This window comes from Drosophila serrata, unplaced genomic scaffold (genome assembly GCF_035046125.1).
Source record: "Drosophila serrata isolate PLE 108 unplaced genomic scaffold, ASM3504612v1 contig_30, whole genome shotgun sequence".
Classification (NCBI taxonomy): Eukaryota; Metazoa; Arthropoda; class Insecta; order Diptera; family Drosophilidae; genus Drosophila; species Drosophila serrata.
This window is the reverse complement of record NW_028256928.1, coordinates 1,246,129-1,272,317: the sequence shown is the minus strand read 5'-3', so window position 1 is coordinate 1,272,317 and position 26,189 is coordinate 1,246,129. Positions and strand designations below refer to the sequence as shown.

Here is a 26,189-nt window from a genome sequence, read left to right as displayed (position 1 = left end):
ATTTTTGTCAAATTTTGGCAATTTTAATGATGTAACCCCTTATAAAATTTTCAATTTTCGGAAAAATGTCAAAAATTTATTTCTTGACCGGACATGGCTAGAACGACTGGGCTACTGATGCTGATCAAGAATATACATGGTTTATAGGGTCGGAAACGACTCCTTCATTGCGTTTCAAGCTTCCGACTTAAATTATATTCTTCAAAAAGGTATAAAAACAGCCATTTTTCTGGAAAAATCAAATTTTTTCGGACATCATAATTAAGCCGAAATTGCATTAATTTTAATTCTGAAAGCTTTTCTGTGCTACTTTTTATTGCTCAACAAATATGCTTACTGCGTTTGTTAATGCTATTGTCAGTTTTTAACTAAAATCATAAAAACCTACAAAAAGGTATAAAAACGTACCATTTTTTCCAAAAATCATAGCTTAAAAAAACTCATTACTATACCAAAAAATCATTAATTTTAATTCGGAAAGCTGGTCTATGCTAGTTTTTGGTAGATTAAAAAAACTGCATTCTCAGATTTCAAATTTAAAAAATTAAATTTTCTGTCAAATTTCGGCAATTTTAATGATGTAACCCCTTATAAAATTTTCAATTTTCGGAAAAATGTCAAAAATTTATTTCTTGACCGGACATGGCTAGAACGACTGGGCTATTGATGCTGATCAAGAATATATATGGTTTATAGGGTCGGAAATGACTCCTTCATTGCGTTTCAAGCTTCTGACTTAAATTATATTCTTCAAAACGGTATAAAAGCAGCCATTTTTTTGGAAAAATCAAATTTTTTCGGACATCATAATTAAGCCGAAATTGCATTAATTTTAATTCTGAAAGCTTTTCTGTGCTACTTTTTATTGCACCAACAAATATGCATACAGCGTTTGTTAATGCTATTGTCAGTTTTTAACTAAAATCATAAAAACCTACAAAAAGGTATAAAAACGTACAATTTTTTCCAAAAATCATAGTTTAAAAAAACTCATTACTATACCAAAAAATCATTAATTTTAATTCGGAAAGCTGGTCTATGCTAGTTTTTGGTAGATTAAAAAAACTGCATTCTCAGATTTCAAATTTAAAAAATTCAATTTTCTGTCAAATTTCGGCAATTTTAATGATGTAACCCCTTATAAAATTTTCAATTTTCGGAAACATGTCAAAAATTTATTTCTTGACCGGACATGGCTAGAACGACTGGGCTATTGATGCTGATCAAGAATATATATGGTTTATAGGGTTGGAAACGACTCCTTCATTGCGTTTCAAGCTTCCGACTTAAATTATATTCTTCAAAAAGGTATAAAAACAGCAATTTTTTTGGAAAAATCAAATTTTTTCGGACCTCATAATTAAGCCGAAATTGCATTAATTTTAATTCTGAAAGCTTTTCTGTGCTACTTTTTATTGCACCAACAAATATGCATACAGCGTTTGTTAATGCTATTGTCAGTTTTAAACTAAAATAATAAAAACCTACAAAAAGGTATAAAAACGTACCATTTTTTCCAAAAATCATAGCTTAAAAAAACTCATTACTATACCAAAAAATCATTAATTTTAATTCGGAAAGCTGGTCTATGCTAGTTTTTGGTAGATTAACAAAGCTGCATTCTCAGATTTCAAATTTAAAAAAGTCAATTTTCTGTCAAATTTTGGCAATTTTAATGATGTAACCCCTTATAAAATTTTCAATTTTCGGAAAAATGTCAAAAATTTATTTCTTGACCGGACATGGCTAGAACGACTGGGCTACTGATGCTGATCAAGAATATACATGGTTTATAGGGTCGGAAACGACTCCTTCATTGCGTTTCAAGCTTCCGACTTAAATTATATTCTTCAAAAAGGTATAAAAACAGCCATTTTTCTGGAAAAATCAAATTTTTTCGGACATCATAATTAAGCCGAAATTGCATTAATTTTAATTCTGAAAGCTTTTCTGTGCTACTTTTTATTGCTCAACAAATATGCTTACTGCGTTTGTTAATGCTATTGTCAGTTTTTAACTAAAATCATAAAAACCTACAAAACGGTATAAAAACGTACCATTTTTTCCAAAAATCATAGCTTAAAAAAACTCATTACTATACCAAAAAATCATTAATTTTAATTCGGAAAGCTGGTCTATGCTAGTTTTTGGTAGATTAAAAAAACTGCATTCTCAGATTTCAAATTTAAAAAATTAAATTTTCTGTCAAATTTCGGCAATTTTAATGATGTAACCCCTTATAAAATTTTCAATTTTCGGAAAAATGTCTAAAATTTATTTCTTGACCGGACATGGCTAGAACGACTGGGCTATTGATGCTGATCAAGAATATATATGGTTTATAGGGTCGGAAATGACTCCTTCATTGCGTTTCAAGCTTCTGACTTAAATTATATTCTTCAAAACGGTATAAAAGCAGCCATTTTTTTGGAAAAATCAAATTTTTTCGGACATCATAATTAAGCCGAAATTGCATTAATTTTAATTCTGAAAGCTTTTCTGTGCTACTTTTTATTGCACCAACAAATATGCATACAGCGTTTGTTAATGCTATTGTCAGTTTTTAACTAAAATCATAAAAACCTACAAAAAGGTATAAAAACGTACAATTTTTTCCAAAAATCATAGTTTAAAAAAACTCATTACTATACCAAAAAATCATTAATTTTAATTCGGAAAGCTGGTCTATGCTAGTTTTTGGTAGATTAAAAAAACTGCATTCTCAGATTTCAAATTTAAAAAATTCAATTTTCTGTCAAATTTCGGCAATTTTAATGATGTAACATGTCAAAAATTTATTTCTTGACCGGACATGGCTAGAACGACTGGGCTATTGATGCTGATCAAGAATATATATGGTTTATAGGGTTGGAAACGACTCCTTCATTGCGTTTCAAGCTTCCGACTTAAATTATATTCTTCAAAAAGGTATAAAAACAGCAATTTTTTTGGAAAAATCAAATTTTTTCGGACCTCATAATTAAGCCGAAATTGCATTAATTTTAATTCTGAAAGCTTTTCTGTGCTACTTTTTATTGCACCAACAAATATGCATACAGCGTTTGTTAATGCTATTGTCAGTTTTTAACTAAAATAATAAAAACCTACAAAAAGGTATAAAAACGTACCATTTTTTCCAAAAATCATAGCTTAAAAAAACTCATTACTATACCAAAAAATCATTAATTTTAATTCGGAAAGCTGGTCTATGCTAGTTTTTGGTAGATTAACAAAGCTGCATTCTCAGATTTCAAATTTAAAAAATTCAATTTTCTGTCAAATTTTGGCAATTTTAATGATGTAACCCCTTATAAAATTTTCAATTTTCGGAAACATGTCAAAAATTTATTTCTTGACCGGACATGGCTAGAACGACTGGGCTATTGATGCTGATCAAGAATATATATGGTTTATAGGGTCGGAAACGACTCCTTCATTGCGTTTCAAGCTTCCGACTTAATACTATACTCTTCAAAACGGTATAAAAACAGCCATTTTTTCGAATAATCAAATTTTTTCGAACATCATAATTAAGCCGAAATTGCATTAATTTTAAATCGGAAAGTTTTCTATGCTACTTTTAATTGCACCAACAAATAGCATACTGCGTTTGTTTGATGCTATTGTCAGTTTTTGACTAAAATCATAATAACCTACAAAAAGGAATAAAACCGTACAATTTTTTCCAATTAATCATAGTTTTTTACACACTCATTACTATACCAAAAATCATTAATTTTAATTCGGAAAGCTGGTCTATGCTAGTTTTTGGTAGATTAAAAAAGCTGCATTCTCAGTTTTCAAATTTAAAAAATTCAATTTTCTGTCAAATTTCGGCAATTTTAATGATGTAACCCCTGATAAAATTTTCAATAAAATGTCAAAAATTTATTTTTTAACCGGACATGGCTAACACGACTTGGCTCTTGATGCTGATCAAGAATATACATGGTTTATAGGGTCGGAAATGACTTCCTTCATTGCGTTTCAAGCTTCCGACTTAAATTATATTCTTAAAAACGTATAAAAACAACCATTTTTTTTGAAAAATCAAATTTTTTCGGACATCATAATTAAGCCGAAATTGCATTAATTTTAATTCTGAAAGCTTTTCTGTGCTTCTTTTTATTGCACCAACAAATATGCATACAGCGTTTGTTGATGCTATTGTCAGTTTTTAACTAAAATCATAAAAACCTGCAACAAGGTATAAAAACGTACAATTTTTTCCAAAAATCATAGCTTAAAAAAACTCATAACTATACCAAAAACTCATTAATTTTAATTCGGAAAGCTGGTCTATGCTAGTTTTTGGTAGATGAAAAAAGCTGCATACTCAGTTTTCAAATTTCAGAAATTCAATTTTTTGCCAAATTTTGGCAATTTTAATGATGTAACCCCTTATAAAATTTTCAATTTTCGGAAAAATGTCAAAAATTTATTTCTTGACCGGACATGGCTAGAACGACTTGGCTATTGATGCTGATCAAGAATATATATAGTTTATAGGGTCGGAAATGACTCCTTCATTGCGTTTCAAGCTTCTGACTTAAATTATATTCTTCAAAAAGGTATAAAAACAAACAATTTTTTTAAATAATCGGAGTTTTCCGAACATCATAATTAAGCCAAAATAGCATTAATTTTGATTCGGAAAGCTTTTCTGTGCAAGATTTAAAAGCACTAAAAAATCTGCATACTGTGTTTGTGGATGCTGTTATAAGTTTCTGACTAAAATTATAATAACCTGCGAAAAGGTATAAAAACAGACAATTTTTTCCAAAAATCATAGATTTAAAAAACTCATAACTAAACCAAAAACTCATTAATTTTAATTCGGAAAGCTGGTCTATGCTAGTTTTTGGTAGATTAACAAAGCTGCATACTCAGTTTTCAAATTTAAGAAATTCCATTTTTTGGCAAATTTTGGCAATTTTAATGATGATAACCCCTTATAAAATTTTCAATTTTCGGAATAATGTCAAAAATTTATTTCTTGACCGGACATGGCTAGAACGACTGGGCTATTGATGCTGATCAAGAATATATATGATTTATAGTGTTGGAAATGACTACTTCACTGCTTTGTAAGCTTCTGTCTGAAATTATGCACGGATATAAAACTATTGAGTATCGATTCAATGAATGCAAATATCTTAAGTTTACCTTTGATGGAATTTCGATTTGCTCCTATAATTCGATTGCAAACTGCAAGGGAGTTTCTTTCTTTTCTTGTTTAAATTGTATGTCAGGCATTTCCTAAAGATTACGTACACGCACTGTTGGAATTAGGATTTAATGCTAAGGAAATAATATTGCCAAACTTTATGCATTACTTTTTAATGTCGACAGTGAAGATTGTGGCTTTGTTTATACATATTTAAATAATTCAATTTTGTTGTTGATGTTTGCTTTATTTATTTCGAAAAAACGAAGAGGACTAGAAAACTCATTTAATTTTAAACGATTTATATTCTTATATATTATGTATATATAAGCTTGCTGTTCAGGACTAATTGATTATTTCTAAATTCTAATCATAATAATGTTTTTATTATCTTAATTTTACATTTGACAAGTAACAAAATCCACAGGTTTGTGTCATAGATAAAACACTTTGTGGATTCCATTTCAACCCGCCAACAGAGGGAAATTGCTGGCTTTCTCGTTCAATCCATAAATACTCCGAAATGTAGGTTTCCCAGTTTATAGCAAAATTGCGACTTTCAAGGATTGATAATTTAATATTAGATATACTCTAGACAAGATGTGAAGAAGTACGAGTGTATCTTCAGTCATTTAATACTAAGTTAAGTTTATCTGAATACATCTCCAAATGACATTTAAAGTGAAGTTAGGAAAAGTAAATGTCTTCCCTAAATGCACCTAATAAAATTCATTAGTTCTTTAACTTAAAGAAACAAACTAAAAAATTTAACCATTTGCCCAGCTAGTTCATATAATATATTTGGGTTTTTAAGTTAAATGAGCGGCAATAGTTGAATCGAGATTCAAATTCAACGCGCACCGAAAACAGTATTTGTCAAAAAAAAAAATAATGTCGCAAGTACCCGTGAGTTCGAGACAGGGACATGTCAACGAAATAATCAACAAAAAAGGACATAAAAAAGGACTAAAGGACTAAGCGAGCGGCAGAAATGACATTGACGGCTATGTGAACGGAATAAAATTTCATCAAAAACTCTACATCCGCGGACACGCACTTACACACAAAGGCGAGGGTAAGAATTGCAAATGGTTGGAATTGCTACTTTCATCTGGGATCCTTTTCGGTTTCAGTGTGCAGGGGAACTTTCACTCCGGCGCCAGGGTGGTGTCCTGCCGAATCGGTCGGCGAGGGTGGAAGATGAGAGCGGATGGGGATGTGGACGTGAGGGATGAGGGTGAGAGCACACATCATATATGAGGATTTGCGGACCCTTCAGGCCTTCTCCAGCTGCCATGGCCACGTCAAGGAGCTGTCAGTGGCAAAAACAAAGTCCTCAGATGGCAGCCATCATACATGCGAAGAAAAAGTGAACAGTTTTGTACGAAAAGTATAGTTATATCCAAGAAACCTTTCAAAAAATGTTATAACGTCAAGTTTCTACAGAAATAGAAATCATAAAAATATATGTATAATCTTACTAGAAATGCTTAAAGAAAATTAAAGGTACAACTTAAGACAAGGTATTTTCTAATACATTTTTATTCCGTAATATTTATAGTAAAACTATCTTTTATAATTTTATTTATTATTCGAATATCCATGATTTTTATTTTTAAGTGTACGAATTGGTGATACAAACTCTACCAAATGTACCCTCTTCTTTTTTTTTGTTTCTGGCCTTTTTTAAAAGAGGTGTTAAAGGCCGTTCTGCTGCCGCAAACTGTAAATTTGTAAAAACCAAGAAGAGAAAAAAAGCTGAGGAAAAACTGTCCACCGATTCGTGGGCTTCACTCTCTCTCTAAACGCGAATAAAAATTGGAAATCGAACCCAAAGAAACGAAATGAAATGAAACGAAAAGAAACGCCTGCTGCATTGTGCATTTTGATTAATGATCGAATGTCAATTACCGCAGATACTTTTGCCGCTCGGCATCCAAAAACAACGAGCAAAAACAAATGGGATGAACATTAGGAGATGCAGGAGAATTTTATATAAACCTATAGCAATATATTTATATATATATATATATATATATAAGTAACATTTGGTTTTGAGTGTGCTTAAAGACAGTGGTCTTAAATATGTAACTAAAGAATATGTATAGCTTATTCTGAAATTGTTTATATTATTTTGTCAAATATAAATTTGTATTCCCCTTTTTATACATTTAGTGGGTATCATTATCTAAGTAAGATATTGTATTCCTTTTCTGCGTTTTCAGGCATCTGACTGTAATTTCCTATAATTATTAAAGGGAATACCAATTTTGGTGTGAAAGGGAAAACAAATTTTGGCAGGAGGAAGCTAGCTTCCTTTCCGAATACCCTTTCAGGGTATTCTAATTCCAGTCAGAAGCTTACAACGCAGTGAAGGAGTCATTTCCGACCCTATAAATCATATATATCCTTGATCAGCATCAACAGCAGAATCGATCTATCAATGTCCGGTTAAAAAATAAAATTTTGAAAATTTTTCGAAATTGCAAATTTTTATACATCATTAAAATTGCCAAAATTTGACAGCAAATTGAATTTTTTAAATTTGAAATCTGAGTTTGCAGCTTTGTTAATCTACCAAAAACTAGCATAGACCAGCTTTCCGAATTAAAATTAATGATTTTTTGGTATAGTTATGAGTTTTTTAAGCTATGATTTTTGGAAAAAATTGTACGTTTTTATACCTTTTTGTAGGTTTTTATGCTTTTAGTTAAAAACTGACAATAGCATCAACAAACGCAGTATGCATATTTGTTGGTGCAATAAAAGGAAGCACAGAAAAGCTTTCAGAATTAAAATTAATGCAATTTCGGCTTAATTATTATGTCCGAAAAACTTTGATTTTTTAATAAAAAATGTCTGTTTTTATACCTTTTTGAAGAATATAATTTAAGTCGGAAGCTTGAAACGCAATGAAGGAGTCATTTCCGACCCTATAAACCATATATATTCTTGATCAGCATCAACAGCCCAGTCGTTCTAGCCATGTCCGGCCAAAAACAAATTTTTGACATTTTTCCGAAAATTGAAAATTTTATAAGGGGTTACATCATTAAAATTTTCAATTTTTGACAAAAAATCAAATATTTTAAATTGAAAAAATATTTGTTAACGCTATTAAAACTAGCACAAGAAAGCTTTCGAATTGAAATGAATGCATTATTGACTGAGTTATCACATTTTGAAAAACTAGAATTTACAAAAAAAATTGACATAAAAAATTGATGATCCTTGCCTGCTAGGATGTACACACGTCAACTTCCCGAAATTAGCTTTGTTTCTTGTTTTTATACATAATATTCTTATAATTTATCACAGGTTTTTGTGATCATTTCAGATTGTAGCCAAAATATGCCTTCTTAACAATATGCAAGTGCGAAACAAAACCAATTTTCCTCGCTTATCAATGGACTGCAATGCAATTTTTCGTTTGTGTTTTTCCAATATTTCGAGATAGTTTTTAAGCAGCTCGTTTTCTTTAACATTTGACTTTTCACAGCGGTCTACCGGTCAAAGCGGAATCCCTTCCCTCTGCTAATCCAGTCTTATCCCCTGTCATCCCGGATTATACCAACAGAAGTCAAGGGAGCAGGCCCGGCCCACCGTCTCAACCCTTTGACTAGCGGCCTTTAATATATAGTAAACCCGTTGTCCCCGTGAGGTCCTGGCAGGTAGGAAAGGACGAAACAAAAGCGAAACAATTAGCTGCGTCTACTGTTGCTAATTTCGCTGGATTGGCAAACCTTTTTTGCATACGGACACGGACACAGCGGCACGCCCCCCGGAAACGCCCACGCGCCGTCGGGCGGCACAAGTGAAGGGATTAGAACGGTAAAAGGAGTCGCTGCCATCGTGCTGGGATATACAGAATATGCGGGATATATAGGTACAAGGCCTCCAGGTTGAGTTCTTCCACCACTCCGTTTGATGAATGCCGCAGGACATTTTCGGAGAGCCTCTTGCCGGCTACCGTTCTTTGCTCGAACTGAGACTATTCCCAGAAATGTCAGCTAATTGTTTTCACCTTGCCAATTAGTAGGCCATTTAATGGCAAAACAAGCCGAAGCCAAAACAAACAACACAGCAACGAAAAAAGCTGAAGGGGCATCAATACTCATTAAGTTTGAATTGGAAACAAATTCCAGGGGACAAAGGAGAGCGGGCCGCAGAAATAAATCAAAGTGCAGCCAAGGCCGGAGCCACAATTATGTGCAACAATGCACCTCAAGTGTGGCCCTCGGCAGGAATCAATCAAGTCTCATCACTCAAGTCGCAACTCCAGCCCTTCCCCATCCCTTCTCCTGTGTGTGTTCCCTCTCCTTTTCGATTTAATTAATGTGTGGCCATTTATTAAATTGGCAGCTTAGCCTTCTTCCACACACAGTGATGGTAAAAATTATATGGCCAACACAAGAATGCAGAGGGTTATAGGAAAATTAAATTATTAAATATATAATATAAACTATAAACTATATTATAGATTTTTATTTAAGTTAACTGCCAAATTTGAACTTAAACAATCGAACAGCCGATCATCTAGTAAGTATATCTTGGAAATCGAAATATTTCAGTTAATTTCATTGAACAAATTAAGCATTATACATTCATTTGTAACTAAAAATATTCCAATCAATGCTATTATTGTGGAGAGAACTGTGTGTTTACTCCTCCTCCTTCTGGGAGCCTGCGGTTGGTCCTACTTCAGTCCCTTCCCACTCTCCTCTACTTGCGTGTTGGCTGCCTGCAACCGATTCAGCCTAATTTGTAACCATTAACCCATGTATTATGTTGGCCACGCCAGTGCCCAGGCGATGGATTGGCTCTTTGAAGCCGGACTGGTATATAAATGGCCAAATGGATGGCTGCGCTGAGTTTTGTCTATTAAAAATCATTTAGAACAAATGGTTGTCGGATTTGTGGTCTCCTCCAGTGGTTATCAGAAGGTGTGAGGTCGTTTTGTGGGGTTTAATGGATTAACGAAATTTCCCAGAAGGAGTGCCGAACTAGGTTTTCATTTTTTTCTTTCCTAGATATGTAAATATTTTTTCCAGCCAGGGAATCTGTTTTATCCAGCTTTTTAGCGAACTGTATGTGGTGGGTCCTTTTGAAGGGGCATCTGACAAGTGAAGCTACCGTTGGTCATAATTACGAGGGATCCGCGGTTCCCTGCCCTGTTCGAAAGTCTCTGAGGACCTGTCAAAGTGTTAAATTATTCCCCTAACACGTGCTCATGCTCTCGTAATCACTTTGAGCTGCTAATTTCAACTGCTGCGACTTTGTCAGCGTCTTGTGTCCATCTTCCCCTTACTTTTGGCCAGCTCTGGTGTCGTTCCGGTCTATAAGTAGGTCTTAATCCCTTTATCGCTGAGGACGAGTGCACGCAATTTCCAGTTTTGGACTCCGAGTGGGGACCCCAGGCTCGGGTCGCAAGGAGCGGAGCCGATCGTTTCGCAATGATAAATTAAGCGCTAAGAGTGTTTCCATGTACCCGCCGGACAATCCAGTGTCGTGGATCGGGGGGTAGATTGATTATGGCCAGGAGACGCTGGATACTCTCGGCCGGCAACCCGTCCGGGTCATTGTCAACGCAGGCCACGCCTGACCAAACAGCTAAAATTCGCAACAGGACCTCCTTCGCCCGACCCGATTCGGGGGAAGTGAGCTAAGACCAGTTTATCGCAAACACTCCAACTGCGGAGGATCCCAGCCCAGGGAGATGATTTCTTCTTGTTGAACATATTTCCAGAAGCCAACAGGTGCCAATGGGCTGCGATCAATCATTGGCGAATCGATTTTTAATTAAGAACTCTTGTTAGCATTTGGCAACCTCAGCCCAACTCCGCTCCGCTCCTGCTCCATCCAACCTGATTGCCAACAAAGGCTCGTTGAATTCTTTAGTGCGAAAGCCCCCAACAAAAGGAGCTGGGGCGGGACACTCGACGCCAATCGATTCTGACTTTTGCTACCCAGCAGCGTTTGGGCCATGATGTTTAAATTTGTCCTAATTAGTTGACAATGAGCGATGATGAATCAGCGGATTACTATATAGGAGAGCTTACGAGTATGTCTTCTACAGGAATGAGTAGACGGATAGGAGACTTCTCTTCGATCAAAGGTAGTTCTTTACTCATTCAGGCATTTTAAAAATGTCAAGTTGAATAATAACTTAACCCAACTTATACCCCAAAATATAAAGGTGTTTTGAATCAATTAAATTCTTTGTTTATTTTGGTTTCCATAAACAATATATTCTCTTTATATCTGATATATACGTTTCATGTTTCTGTTTTATTTGTATCCATAAAATATACGTACGAACTTACATACATCTAGAGACGCACAACAAATGCCAACTACACTCGGTAATTATATTTAAGGTAATCATAATTTCATATACAAATAAGCCATTCTATATGTACTATATATAGAACTAAGTGTAAGCCACTTACCAGCTATGACGAATCTTTCTAGTCTTTATACAAACTCTTATACCTGAATCTTAGCGTGCTTAAGTACAACTCATATACAACATTTGTGGGAATTTGGGAATACAACACTATATCTATAACTATATCTAATCTATATTTATATCTATAACTATACGATGAGGGTACGTTTACCTAGTGGTCGATCCTTAACTTGACTAACTAACTACGTTCACTGTATATTCCGATTTGTCCTTAACCTTGTCACCCGCGCTCAAGGCCATAGATCCGAAATGAGAAATAAAATTATACAAAGATTGTTAGGGATAGCTAATGTACAGTGCTGAAGACATCTTGCAGATTTCCCCGCTGATTCTACAGGGCCGTCAGATCGTAATCCTGTTTGATGTGAAGCTGAAGATTGGTCATGAGATCGGATTGCTGCTGCTGCTGTTGATGGTGGCCATGCAGGTTGGTGTGGCCCATTTGATTGTTATTGTTATTGAGGTTGCTATTGTTGTTGTTATTATTATTGTTATTATTGCCGCTGCCATTATTGTTGCTATTGCCGAGATGCTGCTGCTGCTGAGATCCCGCATAGTTGTTGGCCGAATCCGGTGCAGCCGGAATATATGGGGGATTTCCCAATGAAGAACTAACATCACCAATGCTCTCCAAACTGTCCGAACGGATGCACTATTAAGGGAGAGGAATATATTAATTAGTGATTTTGCTATACTTGATTTAAAGAAAAAGGATAAAACTCCATATTTTATAATTAGGTAATATTGAAGAACTGTCTTGCACACACAAGAGTGTGTGTGTTTGGAACTGAACCTTAAGTGCCTCTTCCTGTTGACTTTCAACGCACAACACTCACCTCATTCATCACCGGAGTCTGCTGCTGTTGCGTTTGCTGCTGCTGCTGCGTTTGTTGCGACTGCTGCTGCTGTTGCTGCTGCGTTTGCTTTTTGGATGCCGCCCGCTTGGTGGCCTTCTTGGCTACCGGTGTTGGATTGCCATTGGCGTCCACCGTCTTCTTGCGCACGTTCTTGGTGTTGGGCAGCTTGTTATCCTTCTTCCACTTCATGCGCCGGTTCTGGAACCAGATCTTGATCTGCCGCTCCGACAGCACCAGCGTATGGGCAATCTCGATGCGCCGCCGCCGCGTCAGGTAGCGGTTGTAGTGGAACTCCTTCTCCAGTTCCAGGATCTGGTGGCGTGTGTAGGCGGTGCGTTGGCGTTTCGGTTCCATTCCCGGCTGATACGACCCGTTTGCTACACAGAACAAAAACGGAATATTTCATAGTTAATTAATCAATATTATAGGTTTTATACAATCTTAAAGTAGAAGGTACCTAAGTATCTAAACATTCAGAAAACATAAGCTCAACTCCTGGGCCACAAAATATTGTATATACAATTAATATTTATATAACAAGTATTGGAAGTAAGTATCCTTAATTCTGTACAAGTTTTAAAAACTTCTTTCTGTGTAAATGTCGCCGAGAGAGTCCAGGATTTGCATAATTAATGATCGGAGAGTAAAAACAATATGCAGGGATGGCGGCAGTGGGGCACCACAATTAATACACTTCAAATTGCGTTTCATAACAGGCCAAGTTCTCAATAAATCTCCCAGATAAGTTGACAACCCTTAAAAGTTTTTCTCGCTTTCACCTTGGAACTGGTCAGGTCGCGGAGTCGGGGGACTTCGGATATTCCTAAGAATGAGAGGGGGCGGAACAGAGTGTTAGCCAGCGGGCACATGAAAGAGTATTGTCAGTTGGACGCAGGATAATTAATCAAAATCAAATAGCGCGCCACGGCCAGGATGTCAGGGCTTGTCCTTGGGCCTCCCGAAAAATTACGCGGCCGCAGTTTGTTTGGCCCGCTGGAAATTGAAACACACATCTGAGGGTTGCATCCTTCCGCTATCCGGTAGCCGCTGCCCCCTGCCATTTCCTTACTCCGTTTTCTTTAATTTTTATCGCCGCCAGATAAATGCCTCGCACCTGCCACCCGGAGGAGATGTCTGTCCAAAGTCGGAGATGGACATCAAAATTTATATACGCTCCATCAATTTCAATTTGCCGCCAGCCCCGGCTGATGTTTCTATCAGAGTTACAGAGTTGCCTCCGCACTTCCCGCCCGGGAGTTGTGCATTTATAAAAATTTCATTGCTCTGTGACAGACAGCTTTCGATTTGATAGAAATATTTCAATCCCAGCTCTGGCCTGGCCCGAAACTTAGATTAATGATCCATGTCCAGCCAACCGTTGACAGGCCCCCAAAAGAGGGAAGTGGGGTATATATAGAAATATATATATATATAATTCGGTTGGGTGGTCCATCTGATAGAAATGGACTAACATGGGTCAGCTCATCGTCGAGGAACCGGCGAGGGATCACAGCAGATGCGCTTAAGAGCTGCTGACAAGTTTTTATACTCTATTTGCTGGTTGTGGGGAGGCAGGTCCAGCCATGTTCACAGCTCACTGCCTTGGGGAGTTTAAAATAAAAAAAAGGACATTCAGGGTTGAAAAAGCACTCGGATGGTCATCTAACATGAAGGGAGAAACTTTCATTGGCTCAGAAATAACAATAGCACAAACGAAAGACGGCTGGAACCGCCTACTGGAGATAACTTTCAAAAAACATAGTAACTATTCATATAGAAATGATTTTACAATATATTTACAAAGCTAATAACTTTGTTATTCTTGAAATAAAAGAAACCAGTAGTTTGAGATTCATAGTTTATAATAACCACAAATATCACTCTCTCATCTTCAACACTTCATAATCATTCAACAAAAACTCGCTTAAATAATTACACAAAACACTAATCCATCAAGTACTGATTTGTGTGTTGGGAGCAAAACCCGAAACACAGAACATGAAATGAAAATTATAAAACAAAACCGAATCGAAATGATTCGAGACAACTGCAATATCAATTACAAATACCCCAAAAAAGGAGCAGGAAGCAAGGCAGATAACGAAAATAACACCGATCCCAATGTCAGCTGCTGCGTCAGCATCGAACTTGGCGTTGGCGTTGGCGGCATGCTGCGTTAATTCGTTTTTAATAAGTGCGTATCATTTCATTTCAACATTTCAACGAAACTGCCAAGCCCGCAAAAGAAGAAGGAAGAACCCGGCAAAGGTAGAGGCTATGGCAACAGCACAGTCGAAGGCGAAGGCAAAGGCGAAGTTCACTTCGAGCCAAAGGAAACTGCGGTGTCATGGCTTAAGAAGAAAAACGAAAAAGAGTGCCAATTGCATTTTGAAACCGGCGAGAATGGCAGCCAATTTATGAAAATGCCAAATCATACAAGGCCAAGGAAATCAAGATTGCACAAGCAGCCCATGTCGGCGGACTCTTTCGCTCCCTCCCAGGGGAGATGTTAGGTGGAAATGTGCTAAAGATGTGCTGTGAAAGGAGACAAAAGGGGGAAACTGGCTGCAGTGGCCTCGAAAATTGGCGCCCACAAATGGACCTTGTGCGTAGGCAGCAGCTGGCTTTCCCCCGAAGCCTGACTCATGGTGGAAACTGTGGTTGGCTGTCGGCATGTTTGTCCCATCCAAAAATTTCATATGATTTATCATGCATTTGTGACTCTACAAATCCATTCAGAGTGAGAGAGCAAATGGAAACTATGTCAGGCATTATTTCATAATCTCCCAGTTTGTTGTCTGGCGGCCTCATTTGCGGGCTTTGGGCTTAAGTTAACCCGATTTTGAGGTGCGGTGGCCACCAGACAACTTCCGGGCTTCGATTCCCCAAACCTCCGTTCATTTTTGCATTCGAGGCGAGAAGAAGTCCGAATCGAAATGATTAATTGCCAGCGGGATCAACGGAGAGTGTGTAAATATTTTTGATTAATCCAAAATAGAAATTTGACTCGTGCCAGCAAACGGCAATTGTAATGAAATATAGAAAGAAATCAACGAGAAATATTTAACGGCTGTCATAATTCATTTATATAAACATTCATCAAAGGCATTTATGGTGGGCACAATGGAGCCAAATCACAGAGACGAATAAAACCTGTTCCTACCTAACATATTAGAGGAAATCGCATTTCGAATGCAGCTAACAAATGGCTAGAAATTAATTTTCGGTCTGCACTAATGAATGCCCGAGCGGAGATTGCGCATACGCCGCGTTATCCAGCTGGGTTCTAAGTTTTAAGACTTTACGCGAAGCTCGGTGTGTTTTCAACCTTATTTTTGCTGTATTAAAGTGTGTGAGCTCATGGCAAGAAAAAAAAATAAAAACAAAAAAAGGCAAGTCAACATTTCAACAACAGCGGGAGCTGCATCAGCAGCTTGTCAAGTGACTTGCAATTTGTGGCAGGCAAATAATAAAAATAAACATGAGCTCATGCTACTTACACATGTACGGGGGGCAGAACACCCAAACCCTCCTATGTACACCACATGAATATATATATAACATGCTTATATATATATTTTTGAATGTATGTGAATATAATGTAGCCAAAGTAAAGTACCCGCAGCACTTGAACTGGTTGCCGCGCTGTGGGAGAATGAGAATTGTTCTCCAACTCGAATTTTGTTAATTTAAACGCAAATACTTTGCCCGCTTTTCAATGGCTTTCAGCCAAGTGCACAACTAAATGGAAAAATATGTTAATTTGAGTACAGCCTAAGGAGTTAAGTAAGTTAAATAAGAATAAATCAGTTTCCTATAGACACCTGTAAACAGTATGTACACATATGTGCAAAACTAATTATAGTATCTTACTCTTAAAGGTCTTTATCAGGAGTTGAAATAAAAGAGCATTGGAAAAGAACTAAATTAAATTTTGTTAAATCACAGCTTAATGATTTGTTTCTTTCATAAAAATAAATGGGAGTCAAACAAATGCAGTTAAATTATTGAATATACAAAAATATTTAGATCAGTGGCCCAGGTGCGTGTAAGATACTTTCTTTAAACAATGGGAAACAGAAATTGTAATATAAATATTTAAATATTTATTAAATCTATAATACTGAAAAATATAGAATGACTTAAAAAGTCTACTTTCCATTATATGCTATTCTCTTGTTTAATTATATATTATCTTTTTTCCTGAGCATTTGTTTACTCATTTTACCAAGTATTCGCTTCACTTTCGATTCTCGCACTTGGCAGAAAAGAAGCCAATCGAATGACCATCAACTTGGTTATTCAACTAAGCCGCAAAGTCAGCACTTGTCCCAAGACGGAATCGTTTTGTTATGCCAACGAAATGGAAATAGAATGGAGCCGTAAAATCAAGCGAAACCGTATCCGAAGTGCAGAGTGCCAGAAGAAAGACGGAGCTGCTAAGAAGCTCACGACTTAAAGACCAGCGAACAATGGAGAACGCGTAGAGCGACCTTGAAGATTCGTTGCTTTCGAGAAAAGAACGCGCTGAACAAAAACCCCACCAAATTGTATACTCATATATTTTATATAGTTTTATATACCCGAATGGCTGGGCTGGACAATGGGCAGAGTGTGGCAGCGGCAATAAAAGCTCCGCTAATTAAAGCCAATTTCAATAATTTGCACAGCTCCAGAGAACTTTATTGGCGTAAATTGCCAAACCAAAACAGAGACGGCCATAAGAGTGAGAAAGAGCCGGAGGGAGCGAGTGAAAGGGAGGGATAGACCTCTAATTATGTTTGCAAAGAGTCCAGCTGAGACTCAGCTGTTCGTGCCCCATCTGTCATAAAGGCGAACTTCTTAATTTTTACTGCGTCATTTTCATCATTGTCATGCCTTCGGCCGGCGGTGATTACTCCCCTGATTCTTCACCGCTTACCACACCACCCCCAGGCCCATCGCTTTGCACTTTGGCAAAAGGCGCAATTCCAGCTGAGTATTTACAGCATCTGCGTCGGAGCCTCGAGTATCTGTATCTGTATCTGTATCTGAGGCTTGCACTTTTTTTTTTTTTGCCGCTGAGCCGAGGCTTTTCCGCAAGTCATCGGGTAACTGTGACTCTCGGGCCAAAACTCAGCCTCATGGTGGAAACTTAATCGTGGACTTGCCATTGAAATTCAGTTACAAGGCTGTTCACGTTTCACTGTTCATTGAAAGCGGCATCGGCTATACTATATACATAGCTGTGTGTATCTCCTTGTATAAACATAAAACTTGTATGGATTTTAGCCGCCTCATCTTGAGTCTCCGTCGTGCATGAAATCAATATTTCTCAGACGAGATTTCCCACAGAATTTATTAGAGTTAAGTTTTTGCATTAGCATGTGGCACAAATATTGTTCAATAAAGTTGGAATATTAGAACAAATTCCTTAAAGAAAATATAAATGAAAATAGTCAGTATTTTAAATATCAAGGAGATTAAAAAGGAATTCTATTCATATTAATGTTATGAATAATATTTGAAAGGGCTTTTAATATAAACTTATATCACTTTAGTCAGTTAGCAAGCTAGGAATAAATATATATAAACAATATTAGATGTAATGTATAATATTAATTGTATACCCAACTATCTTTTATATTGTAATATATTATGATAACACCCTTCTTGATAAACAATTGTACTCTAATTAAGTTAACTTTATATTAACAGTCTAATGTATTTATATTTTTATGATTTGCTATATATGATTTACTAGATTTATTTCCTTATCAAAAACACACCTCATTAATAGCTAAACTCTGAATAAAGCCCAATTCCATTAAGTTTTCATTGCCTTTCAACACTTTTAATGGCAACTATTAAATAATCCACAAAATTGCTCTCCGAAATTCGTTTCACACCTAGCTCTGGCTCTTTTATTCCGGCTGAGCCAAAGTTTTGAACAAGTTTTAGGTTGGCCGTAGGGCAAAACAAAAAATAACAACAAAATAAATTGAGCAAGAGACCACACGCCACATCGCAGGCATAGTTTCGAGCCTTAGTTTCGGGCAAGTGTAAGTCATTTGTAAAAGGGAACAACATGACACCGAAGGGGTAGAGCGGGTTTTTGGGGGCACAACGAGAACCGAAACTGAAGACTGATTCCGAGACGGAGGCTGAGATGATGCACTGGCGATAATCAGGTTTCGTCTTGTTCTCGTGGTCGTGCGCTCATGATAAATGTCACAACATTAACATCAAATGACACGGACCATCCGTCACTCAGTCGGAGTATTCGCCCGGCGGCGGAGTCGGAGTCGGAGTCGGAGTCCCATACCTTGCGACTGTGTCAAACATGCCCCTGAGCGATCGCCTGCCAGTCAGTCCCACCGTCCGTCGAGCTACTTCGATCTTTGAATTTTGATATTGGCACTCAAAAAAATATATATCTTTTGTTAGTAAAGTGTTAAGAGAATAATAAACAATATTTTAATGACGGAATAGAAACGTTTAACTAGTTTTGTAGTTGGTTTTTTATGTATTTTACAATATAATTTTAAATTTATGTAATTTCCAGCTTCAGATATTCGTCTCAGTGTAAAGACAAATCCCTAGCGAGACTAAAATCTGGAGTGGGCACTGGGAAAGGCAATGATCCGATGAGGCATTTGACAATGAGCGAGTCGGTGTGGCGTTAAGCGAAACATTATAATTACCCATTTGGGTCAAGGTTATGCTCAAACTGGAGTACTACTACGACACTGTGCTAATTAAAAAGCAATCTATCAATGGAGTGTCCTCCTATCCCGGTCTCCTTCCGATCCTCTTGTAAATGCATTCGTCACCTACTTGCCGCCCGGAGGCATCCCCAATTTTGGTATTATTAAAACAATAAGCGACGACAATCGCCAGTTGGCCGTTGGATATTGTTGGTAACACACTCGACACATGGCTGAATGAATTCCCCGTTTTGGACGCGACAATTAAGGGTAATTATCTGAGCCGGGCCACATCGAACTGTCAACTCGGAGCCCATCGGAGCCCATTCAAGCGGTCCCAGGTTCTGGTGAATGGAAGCGAATGGAAACCTGTTCCCCATCTACGAGTATACTTGGTGTTGCATTCAGTTTTTGTTTTCGAACATAATGCGGCACCATATTTAGCTCTTGGCGGCTTTAGATTGAATATGAGTGAGTCATATCATTCAATGGGGTTTCACAATGAATGCAAATTGTAGTATTTATTTTATTACAGAAGAAATTCTACACTAAAGAATTCAAGAAATGGAAAAGTCTATATAACATGATCATTTACAGACTCCCTTCAATAATCACTACAATATGGAAGCTTGTTAAGATCGTCTCCTTTCCATTGAGTTTAATAAAAGCCTGCATTCCTATCCTACATTCCCCAGTTCCCACTTTATGATATATCAATTGACACCGTACCATTCAACAGTCCAAAGTTGACTTTAAGTCGGTTCAAGTGTTGAAAGAACTTTTGAAGAGGCCTTATTTTTAAGGAGTAGCTCGAAGTGCTGATTGCAGAAAGAACGAAACACGCTGGGGGATATGTGCATTATACTATATAGGAGCAGTATGTACAGGAACTTGTCATTTGGTGAACACGGTTCGCCCCCCGACACAAGGCGTGGCACTCTTGATTTTGATTAATGAGCTTGAACTCGCAGTTTTCTTTTTTCTGTTACTCGGTTGGCTGGTGTCTTTGGCTTTTATTTTGTTTATTTTGCTTATTTTCATTTGTTGTTTTCGCCGAAGAGCGGGCATTACAGGGGCCTGTCAGTGGATCAAGTGGGTGTTGGCAGCTAAGTAATTTAATTAGCATACTCCGAAAATCGGGGCCACACAAAGGGAGAAAAAACTTTCAACTCACCCACACCAGCCACATGAATCTTCTTCATCCAGGGATATATAATCCGCTCGCCGTCGGTCGTCTCCGCCATCAGATCGTCGTCACTGTCTGAGTCCACGAGATCATCATCGTTGTCATTGGAGCCCAGCTCGTCCGGGGATCGATCCAGCATGAGTCGATCCTCCTCCGACATGTCGTCCTAAGAGAGACAATCGAAACATTGATTAGGAGGCGCTCCCTTGAGCAGTATCTTTCGGGGATACTTACGTTTTCGGATCCCATATCATCACAGCGCAATCGCATGCCCAGCTCTTGCAGTTGTTGGCCGGCAGGTACAGCTTCTTCTATGCGTTTCTCGAGCTTTAAGCCTACAGAAAAACGACAATATTTCAATTTAAATTTTAAATTTAATTTATAATAAATCATTCATAAAATTATAATTATTTTGATGGAACAATTTTAATGATTTTATTGAATTTAAAAGAAGAATTCAACATTCAGCGGCTAAAAAATTATTCTTTCTTAGGCAAAAGTGAAGGGTCCATTTTTATACTAATTTTGGATTTTAAAATTGCTCTAGTTCTTCCAGTCTTCTAAAAATATTTTTGTAAATCTAATAGGGACAATACACATAACTAGACCGGTTTAGGTTTAGTTAAGTCAATGAATATATTTCAATATAAGCTTATATGCTTAAAATGTTTATCAGGAGTAAACCGCACTATTATTGATATATTTACATTAGGAGTGAACTAAGAATATGCTTGTATAATCAGTCGTGATAATGTTTATATAATAATATATAATATATATTCAGTAATTACTCTTATCAAAACATGTAGGAAAACAGAATATGAAAAATATTTAAATATAGATATGATTAATAAAGTTTGCTAAAATAACAAGCAATTCTTTTAAGAATAACCAATTAATCCCAAAATACATTTTGTTGTTTTGCTGAGAGTTTCCTGGCATAGGAAAAGGCTTTCTTAATAGAACCCATAACCTTTAGTTTGATACCTTCATTTATTTTCTCCTATAATTTAAGAACTCACCTAATTCTTGGAGTCCCAGGGCCGTGTTCGTCGGTGGTTCCGTGGAGGAGCACTGCAGCGGCAGGTCCATCATCTGGGAATGTGGCGAGTGTCCTTGGGAGTGGGTGCTGCCCACGCTACCATTTGCCGCTCCATAGCCGCCGCCGTATCCTCCATAATATCCATTAGCAGAACCCACCACCGCTCCACCTCCGATAACTCCTCCGCTTCCTGCTCCACCGCTTCCGCTGCTGTTATTGGGAACATTTACCGCCGGGCCGTATCCGTTTGAAGGGTCGGAATGCACCGCTCCGGCGGATATGAACTCGGGGGCGTGGTGAACGTAGTAGCCGAGGCTCTGGTGAGGATGGGCATGCGGATGTGGATGCGAGGGCGGAGTGGCGGCGGCGTAATTGGAGCTATATCCACCGGCAGAAGGCTGGTGGTGTCCGGACAACGCACTATTGCTGTGGTGGTGCGGCAGTGTGTGGTTGTGGGAGTGCGAGTGGGTGTGCGGATTGTGATGATGCGCCATGTAGTCGCTGACCATGTCCGCCGGATGCATGGCGTGCGGATGTCCTGACATCCCGCTGGTCCCACAGGATCCCACCGATCCACCACCTGACACCGCTCCGCTGCCGACGGCACCGCTCATGTGACCCGTGGAGGCGGTCATCGAGTAGTGGCCGTTATAGTGATGGTAGTCATCGGCAACCGGCGGGAACTTGGGCTCCAGGCCATTGCCCATGGACATGGGACTTTGGACATGGTGCGGGGCATGCGGATAACCCATGAGGAATGAGCTCATGGCGAAGAGCCTCCGAGATCTTTGATTTTTAAAAGGGGACTTGGGCTTTCCTTCGGGTCTTGTATTAACTTTAGATAATGATTTGGTCACTTTCACTCGTTCTGCTCATATTCCATAGCTTTTGCTTTTAGTACAGTAATTATGGCTTAACAGCAGCACTTACTAAATGCAAATATTGCTTTAGAAATAATATTTTTGTCGCTCAAATATATTTACTTAACTCATTAAGAGCTTCTTCGATTGATAATATTTATTATTTTGGGGTTTCACTTAAACTGTTTTGGAATTTGTAAACTTTTTTAGATTATTTTGCACTTGCTTTATTTTATTTTGGCACTTTTGTAAAGCCCACAGTGGAGAACTTTATGGTTCCCCCGGGGTTAGCTTGTTTAAAAACACTTATTTACGCGATTAAAAAAACGATTTTTTTAACATTTTTCAAAACAGACACTGGGAGAAAAGTCGGACGCTTCGGTTTTACGAGTGCGCAGCGAACACGAACCGTTCCATTCGAGCCGTTCTTTTGTTATGCTCGTTCACGACAGCTCTCCGAGCGAGCGGACCTGTTCCGTTTCCTCTGCTGTCTCGCTTGCTCTCTCCCACCGCCATTGCCAGCGAAACGGGTTTTCACTGCCACTCCAACAACAACAACAGCAGCAGCAGAGAGCCGACACACTCGAAGGACGGCCCACACACACAGCGCAATGGATGCAGAGAGCAGCAGTGGAGTGGGAATTAAAATGGAAGGAGAAGCGGGAAGTGAGAGCAGCAGCCATGGCTGTATGGCTCTGCCTCTCACTCTCCTCGCACGCCATTTTCCACCACTAAAGCTGATGGCGCGGGCGAGGAACAGGGAGGGCGATATACATATGCGACAGAACGAGATGGCTCGACTGTTGGTCACACCCATTTGCAATCAGTGTATAGCGTATAACAGTCGAGTTCTGAAATATTGGAACGTTGTCTGTTACTCAATTATCTTAACACCAAATTTCTTTTAGAATAAGTTTTTAAATAGAATTGGTATTTGCCCAATACGACTTTATAACATTTTAGTGCTTTGTAGTTCTGCTAAGCGCCACTGAAATGACTTTAGGGATAAGAAAGTGTTACTGTAAATCAATTTCAATGACATTTTCATATAATTGATATAATCTTAGTCATAAAGCAGTAAAGAAATCATTTCCGACCCTATAAATCATATATTTTCTTCAACAAAATCAACAGGAGAAGTAATCTAGCCAATTGGCAAAAAATGTAATAGTTTTAAATTTTAAACTGAGTACGCAGATTTGTTAAACTGATAAAAACTAACATTGGAAAACTTTCCGAAGTAAAATTAATGCATTTTTGGCTTAGTTAGGATATATTCATATTTCAGCGCCTTTGTCCAATTACAACTGAAAGGTTGTCCGAAATTTGGTATTCAAAACTAACTTGATTTCATTGTGTTAAATTTTAATATCACAATGTTAGTTTAGATAACTTTAATTAACAACTTAGGTAACCACCACTGTTATTACTCTTCTTCACCCAATTTTTCATCCTCGACTGTAAGCTCCTCTGGCACATACAGCATTTTGGTTGTATTTTCGGTGTGCGTGTGTTGGTGGAAACGGCGGCCATGGCGCACGCTCTGAAAGTGGAGTCCGGCAAAAAAGACGTCTGGCTCGAAGAAGCACCGCCCATTTTCAGAGGGCTTTCATCGATCCCGGACAAGCCGCAAGTGTGGATATGGACCAGACCATTTATTTTCCACTTTCGGAGCGCGACTCCGATAGGAGCCTATAGAATGGACGCGTTCTGATGCAGCGAACACCAGCATCGATCTTGAAGTGGGGAAAGGAACTATTGATTTCTCCGTCTGGAAATCAGCTACCGAGTTGGAGGGCCTCCGGTGACTTGCAATAATATCAATTGAACAGCGAACGAATATCACTTTGGCATAATGTTCTCTTATGTGACTATTGTTGTGGTCTCGCTGGGGTTAAGGTTGTTATTGTTGTTATCATCACTACCGTGATTTTTCCTGTGATGCTGTTGTTGTTGTTGTTGCTACTGCCATGACGAGCAGATATTCAAATGAAGCAAACAATACATGGAAAATCGATAGAATGATTGTTGTATAATGCACATGGAGAAGGTTGGATATTTAACGCTTTAATAATGTTTTTAGTAAATATTTAGACTGACTCAAATGAAATGAATCACTTTTACTATACAAAATGAATGGCTTTTTGTGAAGGCTTTAGAATAAAGACAATTTACTTGCCCATGTTTTTAAATATTTTCTTTATTTGTACTGCTTTTATATATTTATAGTTAACATGTGTCTTTAAAATGGCAAACAACAATAAGATTAAATATAAAATGTGTTTTCTCCTTACTCTTCTTTTATAGAATAATATATATATAGAAACATAAATTCGAGTCACACTTTTGGCGTGTGTTTCTGTATGTGACTTTGCCTAATTGCCGAATAATTGAACCCACCCGAAATATCTTAACCCCCTCACAATTGGCTCCACGTGCTGTGCCACCTCCGCCATCAAGTCCAAGTGTTTTCGGGGCAGGGTATATAGGAGGCATGGCCACTAATTAATCGACTTCATACTGATTCGATTTTGATGGTCACCATCAAAACGTCATTAGGCCGGTTAAGTGTATAAAACTTAAATTTAGTCTGCGGTTCATATGAAGGTGTGAATGTTGGTTTTAGGTCTTCATTCCCAGTTAAAGAGCTCCGATTAATTAACGAGCGAATGTTTACTAATGGATCTTGCATGTTAACTAATAGTATTGTGTAGGTAATTATGCTCCTAATTGGTACTTGAATTTATAATCTAGATCACATTTAATTGCCTTTTAGATAAATATTAAATACAGAAAAGATTTAAGCATTTAATTAACTTATAATAAAAAATGTACGTACACATTTCACTTTAGGTCTTAAAAGCAGAATAAAATAAAATGGAACCTAACATTGTTGTAAAAACTATGGATTGAATAACAAACAATTATGTATATGATATTATTATGCATTTGTATCAACAATTGGTTACCTTTGTTTGCTGTTTAACATGCGTCTTAAAGCTAAGCTTATATCTAAAGATTTATTGTGTCCTGAAAAATGCACTCGCTAAGTTGTAAATCTTTGATAAAAATTTATTGTAATCTTAAAATTTTCAAGGTTACATATATCAGACATATTGATTCAAGTTTAAGCTGTTTGTTTAAAGCATCAAGCATCGCACACTTAGCATATTATATTCTTTTTCGGCGTCTATGCAAAGAACTCTTGAGCTCAGTCGTCGCATTAGTGGCTGCTACATTGAATTTTCTCAGCTCTGACACAGCTCCTTGGACGGATGGAAAGCCATGGTGGATGCGGGGGAAAAATCCCAGATCGGAGGGGACGAGGGCTCGCTGAGAGCCTTGCGTCAGCAGGCGGTCTGGGGGTGGGATGTGCCACAAAAAGGATGGGGCTGGAACAGGAGGTGGAGTGTGTTTGCTCTTTGTGCGAGGCATTTGAGTCCGAAATCCCAATTCAGATCCAGCAATCAGTTGCGACTGTCAGGCGGCGGCAGAAGGAAGTTCACTTGCTGCACGAGGCAACACACTGAAATGTGAAATGTGATTAATGATGTCGCATCCACGTCCACATCCACCGAGGCACATTACGACCACCAATGCGAATACATATACCACGATGCTATATGGGATGTTCTTCGTTTTCAGTTGCTTCTTTAAGCCAGCCATCAAAAGTTTGTGATATAAAATTAAGAAGCCCGAGAGTGTGTGATCGAATGGTATTATGCAAAGTGGGTGGGAACCCCGGCCATTGATTAGCTGCCTAATTTCAGCTATTAGGAATATGCTAATCATAGAATTAAGCACAGATTGGAACATGTTCTTATAAAGTTTGAGAGAATTTTAAATTATACATATAAGCCTTAGACTTAGAAGAGAATGGTATGTGTGGGTTAAGCATTTTCTTGATACTTTTATTAGTGCC

At 37.8% G+C, this 26,189-nt stretch overlaps 1 protein-coding gene across 1 annotated transcript; it reads right to left on the bottom strand.

Moving 5' to 3' along the window:
* Nucleotides 1-11,366: 11,366 nt before the first annotated feature.
* Nucleotides 11,367-24,024, bottom strand: Dfd (homeotic protein deformed). Its single transcript, XM_020962694.2, has 5 exons — nucleotides 21,388-24,024; nucleotides 20,600-20,700; nucleotides 20,354-20,531; nucleotides 12,473-12,870; nucleotides 11,367-12,288 (listed from the first exon to the last, which is right to left on the bottom strand). Exons 1-5 carry the CDS (start codon nucleotides 22,172-22,174, stop codon nucleotides 11,968-11,970), a joined length of 1,785 nt encoding a protein of 594 aa, XP_020818353.2. The 5' UTR covers nucleotides 22,175-24,024; the 3' UTR covers nucleotides 11,367-11,967.
* Between the last annotated feature and the right edge of the window lie 2,165 nt (nucleotides 24,025-26,189).